Below are 14,792 nucleotides of genomic sequence, written 5' to 3' on the forward strand. Positions count from 1 at the left end.
AAATGTAGACCTCCACAAATCTGGTTCATCCTTGGGAGCAATTTCCAAATGCCTGAAGGTATCACTTTCATCTGTACACACAATAGTACGCAAGTATAAACACCAGCCTATTTTTCATAATTTAGATTCTAACCAAAGATATATAAAGATATATAATATATAAAGATATATAATTAATAGAAATGGCATAGTCGGTGAACTGTGTCTGTCTTATTTTCTTCATTCGCATTTTAGCCAAAACCACGCCCCGTTATTCAGAGGGGGGTTATACTTCGCTCCCATTGGCTAGCTAGCGTTGTCTCGCTCAGGCATCAGCGCAGAGACAGTGGCCTTCCAAGGTAAGGATGGAAAGTGTAATTTAACAATTAGCTGCCGAGCGGAATGCAGGTCTATTATTATCATGTTTGGGAACATTTGCCATTGGATTTATTTTCAGACTTAAAATAAGTTTCTAAAAATGTTTCCGAACTCTGCTGAATTCCCTCAATTGAAGGACAGTTAGCATAGGCTTACTTAACGTTACCAGCTCGGCATTTTAAGTTATCATTAGTAGTCAATTATCAGGTAAAAACGTGCTTATTATTCAGAATTTCCCAAATATTTCTAAGTTAATCATTCAGTCGAATACACTATGCAACAGCCATTGAATCTGTCTTTAATAGTTAAGGTACGTTAATGGCTAGCTCTGTCCACGACATTGTTATTATATTTTGAAATACAAGGGCAAATTTGATTAATAATTGACTGACATTTCGCGCTACGTGGTATTCACTTCCGGACTTGGAGAGCGCTCATAGCGTTGTACAACACCTTTCTGAATAACGGGGCGTGATTTTGGCTTAATTGCGTTGGGAAAAGGGAATACGTGGGTGGATCTGCGGAATTGTAAGTATATGTATGTCCCTTAAGGTCCTTGTGTAATTGTAATGTGATATTGTACCCCCTAGTTCGATTGTCCATTGTTTAATCTATGAATTCTTGCATTCCCTCATGTGCTTTATGCATTGATTTGTTGTTAAGAAAAAAAGGGTGGACTTGCGGCTATCTGCGAGTGTACCCATAGAAGCAAAGCAGGAAGTAATATCCAAGAACCATATAACTAAAAGCAGGAAGTGCACCCATCAACCTGTAATGTGATTTGTTGAATGAACTCAATTGCCGTTACAAAAAATACATTCCTTTGCATGAGCCACATCAGTTAGCGTCCAATGAATTAACATTATACATGACCAGGCAGCCATTGAGAACGTACCCATGAGTTTAACAGTCAAACTGCCATGGTTTGTGGTTCCAACGTTCCAATTTCTATCATTTTAACCACGCCCCAATTATCTCACAGTAACCAATGAAACTGATGCGCCAACGCGCCTGCTCGGTGGATGATAACACGTGGTTCTTGGCAAGGAACGCAGACATTGCTTCAATAATGGCGGACGGTGGATGCAATCCTTCGTTGCGTCTACCCTGCGTTTTCTCGCCAAAATCACGCCAATACCTAGCTTCATTTGCCCAAGATGGCAGACTCCGTATATGGAACACAGATAGTAAAATACTTCATCAAGAATACGTGCCTTCAGCCCACTTGAGTGCCACTTGTACCTGCATAGTTTGGGGACCATGCCGAATCGCCAAGGTATGTTTGGGCGATGTATAGCCATAGGCCCGGGTGAGCCTGCTAGGAGATCACTTTGTAATAACTTGATAAAATGTATTTATGAACATTTTTAATTTATTAGATGTATACTTGTGAAGTATCATCTTTAGTCGTTTACCATTATGTTGTGTGGACTGCCTAGCAAAGTGCTTACCATGTTAGCTTCGTTAGCAACGAGCTGAAGTCCGTTACAGCAACTGTCCTGTAGGACGCACATGTTTTTCGCACGTGGTGGTCGCCCCAAAAATTTGCCACAGGTCTCTTTTTGAAGGTGTCATGATTCTTACCAAAAAGGGACTTTTCAGTATAACAAATGTATATAGGGACTTTTCAGTATAACAAATGTATATAGGGACCACCAGAAATGAATTGATTTCAAATACGAACACGTTAAATGTAGCTAGCTATCTCGTTAGCGAACCGTAAAGGGTAATTGTACCTAGTTAGGTTAGCTCCTCTAGTTAGCTATTCACCGTATATGACGCAGATTCAGATATCCAAATCCTCATTTTTACCACCTCAATAGTTTACTTTATAGAAGTTAACCGTAACACAGAACAATACACGACTGACGTAATTATTTTAATAGCATTGAGTTTTACAAAATAAGTTTGAGTCCGTGTAAAACGGGCTTTGTAAATACATTTCATTGACAATTTCCTTAAGCACTGACAATTTACCTTAAGTATGCATGACAAAGTGCATTATACCCCCAATCAGCATTCCACTGCCGATGTTCCTAGTCTTAAATTGTCACTATAAACTCTATAAAGAACAACCGGTAGGAAAACACCTTTTGGTTCGTTGTTCAACCTTTAAACCCAACTAATTATTTGGTGAAAGGTGTTCCTGGAACCGGAAAGAACCAAATAACCCATTGTAAAAATGTATCCTACCTAGAACTACATCTAAAAGTGTAGCTAGATGCTAGCCAATTGTCTACATGTGGGATTTGTGACAAGTTTTTGACAACAATATACTTTTGTAATTTAGCAGATGCTTTTGATGTTGTAGTCTAGTCTCATTATTTTGGATTCTTGTTAATTCAAGGTTTAAACTTGGACGCTCTGGATATTCAGACCACCCATAGACGAGGCCTTTGAAACAGAAAAGGAAAACTGAAGTCCTGTGTCAAAGTCAATAATAAAACGTGATTAACTTAAACTGTATTATTTTACTTCAGGAGGGACCTCGGAGGAAGAAGAGGAAATCAGAGGCAGGGCATGTGGAGGATTTGGCGGATCTGTTGGCTCTGGGAACAGTGGCGGGCAGCATTATCATTTACAGCGCAGTGAAGGGGGCACTGCACTGCACACTGGTAAGGACTTGGATGTAGCATGACTTTCATTGCCAATTTGGGAAGTACCAAAAATCGTATTCAGCGCAATGCAATGAAATGGTTGACTTTGTGGTTGAACATGGTACTTGAAAAATATGTATTGTAGAAGACTGCAGTGACAAGTCACCGGTTAATGTTCTGTCACTGTGATGGATTTCTATGAAATGCATTTTGGAGAGGTTATTTTTTTTTAGGTCAGTGTAGATTGGTGACAATTTCATTGTTCCCTTAAAATCAGGGTCTGATTTAGACCTGGGACACCAGCTCTGTGCAATTCATTATTCGGTAGGACAGAAGCAGCAGGCTCCTGACCTTGTAGGTTAAAATTAAGAGTTGAATACCGCTGAAATGGCCCATTCATGGTCCAATATGTTTAAAATAAGTTAAACATTTTAATAGTTAGTTATTGGGCCCGTTTCTGGAGGTGGAAGTTATGTTTTAGATGGTGTCCGCATCCTTTTATTTGGTAACTTGAGTGGAATGTCTAAGTCACCAGAACTTAGCTTCTCAGTCCTTTATCATATCAATTAACCTGGGGAGGACCCCACATCTTCTAAGCAAGGGGACTGGAATTGGTCACAGTTTAATACATGTACAAAATCAACATTTTCCCTAAAATCTTTCTTACATGAATGGGGAGGTTTTAACTTGGCCCCAGACATTTGAGCTGAGATCGACTTAAAGAAAAATTCCAAGCAAGAAACTCCTAGTATTTGTTTCATTTGTCCATTGTTGAAAGTCCCTAATTGTTTAGCTTGTCAGCCCTTAACTTTTCAAGAGATATTTATTTGAAAATACATCCCTGTATGATGCGTTCATTTACAGTCATGGGATTTATTTTGTAACTTAACAATTTGTTTTTAGTCATCAACCTTGCATCTCAGGTAATATAATTATTATTGAAATGTCTGATACTGTCTTTATCCAAACTGTAAACCATATGAATTTATTTGGTGTGAAATGTTCTTTCTCATTATTAAAGCTCATATTTGGCCTCTGCTCCTTCCCAGGATGGAGGTCACAATGGGGGCGTGAACTGTGTTGAGTGGCACCCTGAGGACGGCCTGCTCTACAGCGGCTCAGACGACTCCTACATCGTAGAGTGGGACCTGCAGACAAGCAAGACCCGCTGGTGGGTACCTTCCCTTTCTGTGTTTGTAGAAATCAGTCACTCAAAGTGGTCTAAATTCAGAAGGTATTTCTCTGCGACAGTCTATGGCTTAGCAGTAACACCTTTTTAGGAGTTGAAAGGTCTGTCCTCCACCACAGGTATCCCTCGCTGTAGGGATCAGTTAGTTAATACCAGACTACATTCACAATCAAAGTGCATTTGAAATCTGTTATGGTGCGTCGACCTGATATTTCTAACTTGTGTAAATGTCGATATCCAGGAGAATAAGAAAAAACTTTGGTCTAGCCACTCAAAGGCTGTTAGACCTGGTTAGGTCAGGTGGAACTTTGTGTAGAGTATAGAACAGTGGCTAACAGACTGCTTACAAAGGCAAATGTCCCAGAGCGATCAAAGCATCGGGAAGAATAGATAAGTTGTGCATCTGTATCAATGCACTTGGTGATTTAGAATTTCGTAAACCTTTACCGTGGGTGGTGTAGCTGTAATTGCCACCGCCCCCCAGCAAACCTGTCCCCTGCCCATTGACACCCCAATCCTATCTTGTCTCTCTCCCACTCTCGTCAATAAACAATATGGTGGAAGGAATGGTTTCTTTATTTTATGGAAGACCCATTAATTGTCACTTTTCTCAACAGTAAGTGGAAGGCGGACCGTGCGTCAGTGACCAGTCTGTGTGTGAGTCCTGATGGCAAACTGCTGCTCTCAGCGGGACAGACCATCAAGATGTGGGACCTCAAGACCAAGGAGGTGTACCGGGTAAGTTAGTGGGACCAGTCCAGCAGTGACATGGCCCACATTCACATGAATTCACGATACTGTCCAGGGGAACTGACACCAAGGGCCCTATCCTCACCTTTTAGTTAATTTACAGTGAATTTGGACAGTATTCAAACACCTAGACTTTCTCCGTTTTTTTTTTTAATCCTTCAAAAATGTATAATTGTTTTTCCCCCTGTTAGTCTACATACAATACCCCATAATGACAAAGGAAAAACAGGGGTTAGACATTTTTGTAATTGTAAATATATATATATATATATATATGTGTATGTGTTCAAATGTACATATTTTCAGACTCTTTACTCAGCAGTTTCGCAGTGATTACAGCCTCAAGTCTGCTTGGGTATGAAGACGAGCTTGGCACACCTGTATTTGGGGAGTTTCTTCCATTCCCTGCAGCCCCCCCCCCCCAAGCTCTGTCAGGTCGGATGGGGAGTGCTGCTGCACAGCTATTTTCAGGTCTTTCCAGAGATGTTAGCTCCGGTTCAAGTCCATGCATGACAAGTCCTGAAGCCTCCTGCATTGTCTATGCTGTGTGCTTAGGGTCGGTGTCCTGTTGGAAGGTGAACCTTCGCCCCTGTCTGAGGTCCTGAGTGCTACTGAGCAGGTTTTCATCAATGATTTTTGTACTTTGCTCCGTTCATCTTTCTCTCGATCCTGACTAGTCTCCCAGTCTCTGCCGCTGAAAAACACATCCACAGCATGATGCTGCCACCCATGCTTCACTGTAGGGAGGGTGCCATGTTTCTTCCAGATGTGACTTTTGGCTTTCTGTCCAACAAGTGCAATCTTGGTTTCATCAGACAAGAGCATTTTGTTTCATGGTATGATAGTCCATTGGGTGTCTTTTGGCAAACTCCAAGTGGGCTGTCATGTTCCTTTTACTGAGTAGTGGCTTCCACTTGGCCACTCCATCATAAAGGCCTGATTGGTGGAGTGCCACAGATGGTTGTCCTTCTGGAAGGTTCTCCCATCTCCACAGAGGAACTCTGGACCCTCTGGTTCTTGGTCACCTTTCTGAGGCCCTTCTTCCCCGATTGCTCAGTTTGGCTGGGCGGCCAGCTCTATGAAGAGTCTTGGTGGTTCCAAACTTCCGTGTAAGAATGATGGAGGCCACTGTGTTCTTGAGGACCTTCAATGCCGAAGAAAGAAATAATGGTGCCCTTGCCCAGATTTTGACACAATCCTGTCTCAGATGTACGGACAATTCCTTAAACACCACGGCTTGGTTTTTGCTCTGACATGGACTGTCAACTGTGACGGATCAATGGAAACAGGAAGCACCCAAGTTCAATTTTGAGTTTCAGAGAAAATAGTCAGGATAGTTGTGTGTATATATGGTTGTGTGTATGAACTCGGCAAAAAAAGAAACGTCCTCCCTGTCAACTTTGTTTTCAGCAAAAGTGTAAATATTCATATGAACACAAGATTCAACAACTGAGACAAACTGAACAAGTTCCATGTGTCCCTGAACAGAGGGGGTCAAAAGTAACAGGTGCATCTCTTCCTCATGGACTGCACCACATATACCAGTGTGAACTGTTACCCCACTCTTCCACCAAGGCAAGTTTCTGGGGGGAATGGCCATAGCCCTCAACCTCCGATCCAACAGATCCCAGACCTGCTCAATGAGATTGAGATCTGGGCTCTTCGCTGGCCATGGCAGAACACCGACCTTCCTGTCTTGCAGGAAATCACAAATGAGCAGTATGGCTGGTGGCATTGTCATGTCAGGATGAAGGATACCATATGAGGGAAGAGGATGTCTTCCCTGTAACACACAGCGTTGAGATTGCCTGCAATGACGACAAGCCCAGTCCGATGACGCTGTGACACACCACTCCAGACCATGACGGACCTTAATAGTTACAGTACCCATTCCAGGGTTTTTTCTTTATTTTTGTTGTTTACTACATTGTTTAATAATAGTGAAGACATCACAGCCATGAAATAACACATGGGATCATTTAGTAAACAAAAGTGTAAAGCAAATCTGAATGAATTTCAAACCAGCTTCATGAGGTAGTCACCTGGACTACATTTCAATTTACAGGTGTGCCTTAAGTTACATTTAAGTTAAATTTTCTCTGGGTGCCAGGAAGAGATGATTCTGGGGGTAGACCTAGTCTCTACACAATAAGGACCGTTTGTACAGCAGATTCTTAACAATTCACAGCAGATAGTAATATACAAATCCTAACCCTGTTACCCATTCCATACATCTGTCATGTAGACTGAAGGGGGTGTGTCTTTGTTATAAAAGGCCATGGTTTCTCTTGTCGTTGGGGTCTCAACAAATCACTTACGGGTGGTTTGTTGACAAGCTCCATTACTGCAGTAATTAAATAAAGATTGTTTTGAAATGTAAGTATGCTTTTTGGTTACAAAGTCCATATTATGGCAAGAACACAAATAAGCAAACATAAATAAATGCTAGTCCGTTACTTTAAGACATGAAGCTGTCAATCTGGAAAATGTCAATAACTTTTAAATTAATCTTCATGTGCAGTTGCTGAAACCATCAAGCGCTATGATGAGATGGGCTCTCAAGAGGACCGCCACAGGAAAGGAAAACCCAAAGTTATATCTGCTGCAGAGGATAAGTTCATTGAGTTACCAGCCGTAGAAATGGCAGAAGAAATAAATGCTTCACAGAGTTCATGTAACAGACACATCTCAACATCAACTGTTCAGAGGAGACTGTGAATCAGGCCTTCACGGTCAAATTACTGCAAAGAGACCATTAAAGGACACCAATAAGATGACTTGCTTGGGCCAAGAAACACGAGCAATGGATTTTAGACAGGTGGAGAAATGTAAAAATGTGTTTGGTTCCAACCGCTGTCTTTGAGACTCTATAGGTGAAAAGATGATCTCCGTATATGTGGTTTCCACCGTGAAGCGTGGAGGAGGTGGGGTGGGGGTGCTTGGCAGGTGACACTATAATGTGTGGGAGTGCTTTGTGGTGACAGTCAGTGATTTATTTAGAATTCAAGTCACGTTTAACCAGCACGGCAACCACAGCATTCTGCAGCGATACGCCATCCTATCATTTGTTTTTCAACAGGACAATGACCCAACACCTCCAAAAGATGTCATACTCTGATCCGGTGGAAACGTCAAAATAGGCTTACGTGGTTACTTATCCCTTGTGCAAATACAATGTTTCAAGTTCCTTGCAGACAGGCCTTGTGTGGGCAATGTGATTTGTGGGATATTTTTGTCTGGATTATTTTTATTTTTTTTTACCTGCAGACTGGTGTTATTTGTTGACTTTTCATGTAGGCTATTTTTACATATTGGCAATAGTTTTATTTTAAAAAATAACTATCATTTTAATTTAGAATGTATTAACCATATGAAATTGATTTTGAGATAATAAATAGATATATATATATATATATAATTGTTCCTCGTGCTGGCACGCAGATCAGTATAAATGGTAAGATGTCTTGGCATTCCGAATGGACAAGGTTGCGGACTGCTGCTATAACCAATTACCGGCAACTTCAAGAGCGTAATGGCAGTGTGCTAAGACCAGCAGCGGGAGGAGGTTTGGGTCGGGAGCACATTGTTTTTCTTCTGGGTTAGGTTATATTGATCTCAGGCTCCTTCTTGATTAATTTGTCACTTTGATTTGCAGTGCTTAAAGCATCATACAACCTCAGTAGCCTACATAGAGTTGTTTTTTATTCAAACAGGTTGAAAAATACATGTTTTAAAATTTCAACCTACCGATTGGCCGAAAGAACTGAAGTCTTGGTTGACAAATTGTGGGAGTGTTACCGCCCTAGTACTGTTCCAGCAGTGTCCGATTTGGGTCGTGTTCAGTAGGTAACAAAACAGAAATGCAGAGGTAGTACCTGGACTTGGCCGATAAGAAAGCCTCTTCGTTGCAGAACATTTTCTGTTGTGTCCTAATGAACACGTTCCAGAACAGTGATTACCTCAAGGAGGAGGATATTATTCAAATGCCCCCCTGTCTTTAAGATGTCTAACTCCCACTTGTTTTCATCAGAAGTTCACAGGTCACTCCACAGCTGTGACGAACCTGCGCTTCGCCACCACGCGTCCCCCGGACAGCAATGGCCTCTACTTCCTGTCCGGGGCGGCCCAAGACAGGCTCATCAGCGTGTGGTGAGAACGGACCGCCATAATGCTTTCCTCAGTAGATCCATTATACACAGGGGTTGTTTTATTGTGTTCCATGTGATTTGAAGTGACTTGTTTGAAGGAGCTCCTTTGTAAATGAGACCTGTAATTTGTCTCGACAGCCTGATTCTTTAAAGAATAGGGCTGTCAAATGATCTAAAAATAATTAGTTACAAATATTTGCTTGACTTTCTGTATTTAATCGCTATGAATCTGCTCAAATTTGGCCTAAAATATTTGAAAAGCGGTGTATGGATTGGGGCCTATTGAGTTTACTTCAATTGACTGATTGTACTGTAACTCACAATTTTATTAAGTGTTGTATTTATATTTTTGTTCAGTTTAATTGTTGGGAAGACAGAGGAATTCTGGCGCTTTGTCTGTGACCATCGGGTTCTTTGTCATCTCCCTGACCAAGGCCCTTCTTCCCCTATTGCTCAGTGGCTGGGTGGCCTACCTCTAGAAAGAGTCAAACTTCTTCCATTTGAAGAATGGTTGTGGCCAATGTGTTCTTGGTGACCTTCGATGCTGCAGAAATGTTTTGGTATCCTTCCCCAGATCTGTGTCTTGACACAATCCTGTCCTATCAATTGAATTTACAACATGTGGACTCCAATTAAGTTGTTGAAACATCTCAAGGATGTTTAATGGAAAGGATGAGCTCAATTTCAAGTGTCATTGCAAAGGGTGTGAATACTTATGTAGATAAGGTATTTTGGTATTATTTTTAGCTTAAACTGGTATTCACTTTTATGGATTATTGTGTGTAGATTGAGGGTCAAAAAACAATTGAATCCATATTATAATAAGGCTGTAATGAAACAATGTGGAAGAGTCAAGGGGTCTGAATTCTTTCCGAATGCACTGTATAGGCCTGCGAATGGAAACATTTTTTTGTAGGACATGAGATTTATCTTTGATCTGTTGTATGGCTACCTAGCAATATCATATTTGGTTTGCAATCTACGAATGTGTTGAGTTCCGACCCTTGGGTGGTAAATGGTGTGGCATAGGCTAGGCCCTATGCAAATATACACACACATGCAGAGCAAAAAATATTTGTTTTTGTAATACTTCCAAGAGTTACTGTTTGTAGTTCTTCTTTATTATTATTATTTTTTAGACCCACTCTTAGGACATTGTTAAGGTTACACTGGTGTGTTTGAGGAATTCTGGTTCAAAAGTCTGCTCAAATGATTTTTTTTTTTGTATAACTTATTTAACTCGACAAGTCAGTTAAGAATAAATTATTTTTTACAAAGATGGGCTACACGGGCCAAACCTGGACGACGATGGGCTAATTGTGCGCCCTATAGGGCGGCACCATCACGGCTGGTTGTGATACAGCCTGGATTCAAACCAGGGTGTCTGTAGTGACGCCTGTATCACTGAGATGCATTGCCTTAGACTCTTAGACAGCGGCCTAGCTCTCCAGATGGCCAGTTGCCCATATATTTGATACACTGAGTGTACAAAACATGAAGAACACCTTCCTAATATTGAGTTCACCCCACCTTTGCCCTCAGAACAGCCTCAATTTGTTGGGGCATGGACTCTACAAGATGTCATGTGTTCCACATGGACGGTGGCCCATGTTGAATCCAATGCTTCCCACAGTTGTCAAGTTGTCGGGATGTCCTTTGGGTGGTGGACTATTCTTGATACACACGAGAAACGGTTGGGTGACAAACCCAGCAGTGTTGCAGGTCTTAAATCAACCCGGTGTGCCTGGGTTGATTTAAGGTGCTTAACTTTTGTCTTGCCCGTTCACCCTCTGAATGGCACACATACACAATCCATATCTGAAATTGTCTCAAGGCTTTAAAATCCTTTAACCTGTCTCTTCCCCTTTATCTACACTGATTTTGAAGTGTATTTAACAAGTGACAACAAGTATGGTTTCTTGCATCTGGATTCACCTGGTCAGTCTGTCATTGAAAGAGCAGGTTTTCATAATGTTTTGTACATTAAGTGCAGTGTATATTACCATGGAATTTTTTAGTGTTATCTTTATCGTATTGTGTCATAATACTAAGCTAGTATTGATATTGAATCCCAAATTCTGAGATGTTTTTGATTAGCTCCTTAGGGTAGCCTCCACATGCATATGGCCAACCCCATGCTTTAGACATCTATAGCTTAGCCACAATGTTACTTCAGCCTAGGGATGAGAATGGTTATCCTAACGGACTTTAGTATTCGATTAGTTGCGGAAGTATTAATTGGAGAAATAAGCCTACTTTTAATGAGGCTTTGTCTAAAATTTAAATCTGAAATTGCTACATATAAGTCAGCGGTCACATTTAGCTTTCAGACATCTGCATTTTCAAAAAGCAGACCTAAAAAACAATCGTGTTATTTTTTGCTTCAATAGTGTTTAGGGGCATGTCACTAGTTTTTATTCACACAAAATACATTAGTGCTACACATTTGACAAAGTACTTCATCAGATGACAACCAAAGTGCTACACTATTTGGATAGCAACTGCACATAAATAGGTGTACAATGAAAAGGCAAGGTATTTTTTTGCCAAAACGACACATGGCCATATTTCTACAGTTTATAGTAGCAGGAATGGGGCCAGCTACATTTCCTAATGTTTTGCTTGAAGTTAATCTTGCATTTTGGAAAGCACTGGAGCAGAATCTCGTGATCCAATGACGAGAGCAAATCTTTTTTCCAAGTGGAGAAGTGCAACTGAAGCACGGAATTAGACCTTTTACATTCATCATTTGGAGCAAACCCTGAGTGAAGCCGAGCATAATTTACACTAAAGCCTTTTTAGATCTGCGTTTTCTTTCCTTTTCTGTTTGAGCAACGTGACCCCTGCAAGGATAGGCAGTGACATTTGATATTTTTATTAAACCGTTGTGAATTTGAGTGCACTCCATAAAGGTAACAATTAAAAAGATGAATATTTTCTTCCCTATTGTTAACTTAAGCCCACCTGACACGCATGCGTGCCATCTGGAAATGCAAATGCGCTACGCTAAATGCTAATAGCACTTGTTAAAACTCAAACGTTCATTAAAACACACATGCATGGTACTGAATTAAAGCTACACGTTGTGAATCCAGCCAAGGAGTCAGATTTTTAAAATGCTTTTCGGCGAAAGCATGAGAAGCTATTATCTGATAACATGCAACACCCCGAAATACCTGAAGGGGGCGTAAACAAAATAGTTAGCATAGCCGGCACTACACAACGCAGAAATAAAATATAAAACATTCATTACCTTCGAAGAGCTTCTTTGTTGGCACTCCTAGATGTCCCATAAACATCACTGTTGGGTATTTTTTTTCCGATTACATCTGTCCATATATACCCTAAATATCAATCTATGAAAAGTGTGTGATCCAGGAAAAAACAGCGTGTTAAAACGCAACGTCATTTTTTTTAATTAAAAAAGTCGACAAACTTTAACAAAACACTTAAATACTTTTGTAATCCAACTTTAGGTATTAGTAAACGTTAATAATCTATCAAATTGATCACGGGGCGATGTGTATTCAATAGCTCCACGTCTTCAAATCATGGTCGAAAATTTCTCAAACATCCTGTCGGATACCGGAAGGAATGGGCTCTCTCTTACTGTTTTGACCACGAAACAAAGCCCAGGCAATTGACAAGACTGGTGACATCATGTGGAAGCTGTAGGACTTGCAATCTCAGCCCCATGTAATTTGCTTTCCCATAGACAATACATGCAAGTGGCGCATTTACATTTTTCCCAGTTTTCGGTGTTCAGGTTTTCTTGCGCTTTTCGATGAAACACACGCTCTGTTATAGTCACCGCTGTGATTTAACCCGTTTTAGAAACGCCAGTGTTTTCTATCCACACATACTAATCATGCATATACTACATTCCTGGCATGAGTAGCAGGACGCTGAAATGTTGTGCGATTTTTAACAGAATGTTTGAAAAAGTAAGGGGTAGGCTTAAGTGGTTAATGTTAACTTTTACATCCCTAATTAACAAATGTGTTTGTCAATTGATTTGTATTGGTCACTTGCTAAGAACTCAAGGTTAAGTTTACAAATGAAAAGAGCAACGCCAAATTGCTCCTCTTTGGGCTGGTGTGTGTGCTTCATCTTCATGTCTGTCTATCCACCCCTCAGGCAAGTCCAGGAGGACAGCAATGACAAGAACTCGGTGGTGTCCTTCACCCTGACGGACGACCCCCAGCACATTGACCTCTTCACTTCCAACAGCAAGGAAGAGGTGAGTCGACCTTGCCTCACTGGAGGTAGGATAGGGGTCCGTTTTACCTAACACGTTTCAGTTCACCAAACGTCCCCCAGTGAAGGACCCAGGAGCACTGGCTGTGGAAGTTAATCTATATCACTCGCTCACTCTCCACCCTGCTCTCTCAATCGTCATCGTCTACTCCCTTCTCACACTGTGCCCTGACCTAATGGCCGTGAGATTGAGATCTGAGGGGATGGAGCGTATCCTCTGTAAAATAATAATGGGGCTGTTGACTGAACTTGATTCACTGATAAGTGCCTACCTTGGTTCAAGACATTACTTAGAAACTGTGGGTGTGCATTTGGGGTCTAAGGCAAGGTTGTGGTGGGTGATTTGGGACTGGCCTTCTGACACATGCCTAATGCTATTTCTATTTCTCCTAGGCGGTGAGGCTGGCGGTTGTGTGTAAGGATGGGCAGCTTCATCTCTTTGAGCACTTTCTGAACGGGTTAGTCTCTAAAACCTTGTCCCTTCCTGTCACTGTGCAAGGCGGACTCTTATTCCTCTAGCACAACAAGGATCATATCCTCATATTAATTTACAGCCATTTAGCAGTCAATACCAACACACCTTTCCCCTGTCACTGGGCAAGGTGGAGTACTTAAATGGCACAGTCTTATACATTATCTGGCAGGGAAAGAGAGAAAGTTCAATGAGGGAAAGACTGGGTCTTGCTATGGGCACAGACCGTATAGTAGTATGACAATTGCCAATTTCAGGAAAGAAGTGATGTTCATAGTAGGGTAAAGAAAATCCTTTGGCATCAAGTGACCATAAAATTGTTACATGGTAGTTAGACAGCGTAATTGGTGTAGTAGTTAGCTTGCTATATAGTACTGACAGCTGACATTTTATTTACTCTAATTATAGTGCTGGTACACATTATTACATGGTAAACCAGTGTTTTCCTCAAACGCATGGAGTAGCCAGCCAAATAGAAAAAGTAGCCAGCCAGATTCCCAAAATGTTTGCCGAACAAGCTTTATGTTGGTGGCCTCTGGTATATTCTATTGCTAGATTGGTATTTTCAACTAGCAACCAGGGTTTGAAATTAACACACTACTAATGTGGGTAGGTTTTGTCATTGGTGGCTAAGAATGTATATTTCACCAGCCACGTTGGCAGGTGGTTAAACAGAGCAAATGCCTAGCATAGGATTATGACTGACATTCAGCAAGCAACATTTTCACAAAAAACAGAAAAACATTCAAATAAAATCATTTACCTTTGAAGAACTTCAGATGTTTTCAATGAGGAGACTCAGTTAGATAGCAAATGTTCAGTTTTTACAAAAAATATTGTGTTGACAAATCGCTCTGTTTTCTTCATCACGTTTGGTTAAGGGAAAAAAACGAAATTAAGTCATTAAAACGCGAACTGTTTTCAAGGCTAGAAACCCTGGACCCACTTCAATTAGTATACCGCCCAAACAGATCTACAGATGCAATCTCGATTGCACTCCACGCTGCCCTTTCCCACCTGGA

At 41.0% G+C, this 14,792-nt stretch overlaps 1 protein-coding gene across 1 annotated transcript in view; it reads left to right on the plus strand.

Moving 5' to 3' along the window:
* Window positions 1–1,374: 1,374 nt before the first annotated feature.
* Window positions 1,375–14,792, plus strand: part of LOC118368556 (WD repeat-containing protein 43-like) — a 48,600-nt gene continuing 35,182 nt past the window's right edge. The window contains exons 1-7 of the mRNA XM_035752749.2: window positions 1,375–1,633; window positions 2,838–2,972; window positions 4,004–4,125; window positions 4,761–4,881; window positions 8,924–9,042; window positions 13,179–13,281; window positions 13,692–13,756. Of these exons, the coding sequence (XP_035608642.1) occupies window positions 1,427–1,633; window positions 2,838–2,972; window positions 4,004–4,125; window positions 4,761–4,881; window positions 8,924–9,042; window positions 13,179–13,281; window positions 13,692–13,756 (872 nt within the window). The 5' untranslated portion in view covers window positions 1,375–1,426. The remainder of the gene's footprint in view (window positions 1,634–2,837; window positions 2,973–4,003; window positions 4,126–4,760; window positions 4,882–8,923; window positions 9,043–13,178; window positions 13,282–13,691; window positions 13,757–14,792) is intronic.

The sequence above is a fragment of the Oncorhynchus keta genome, chromosome 35 (assembly GCF_023373465.1).
Source record: "Oncorhynchus keta strain PuntledgeMale-10-30-2019 chromosome 35, Oket_V2, whole genome shotgun sequence".
Classification (NCBI taxonomy): Eukaryota; Metazoa; Chordata; class Actinopteri; order Salmoniformes; family Salmonidae; genus Oncorhynchus; species Oncorhynchus keta.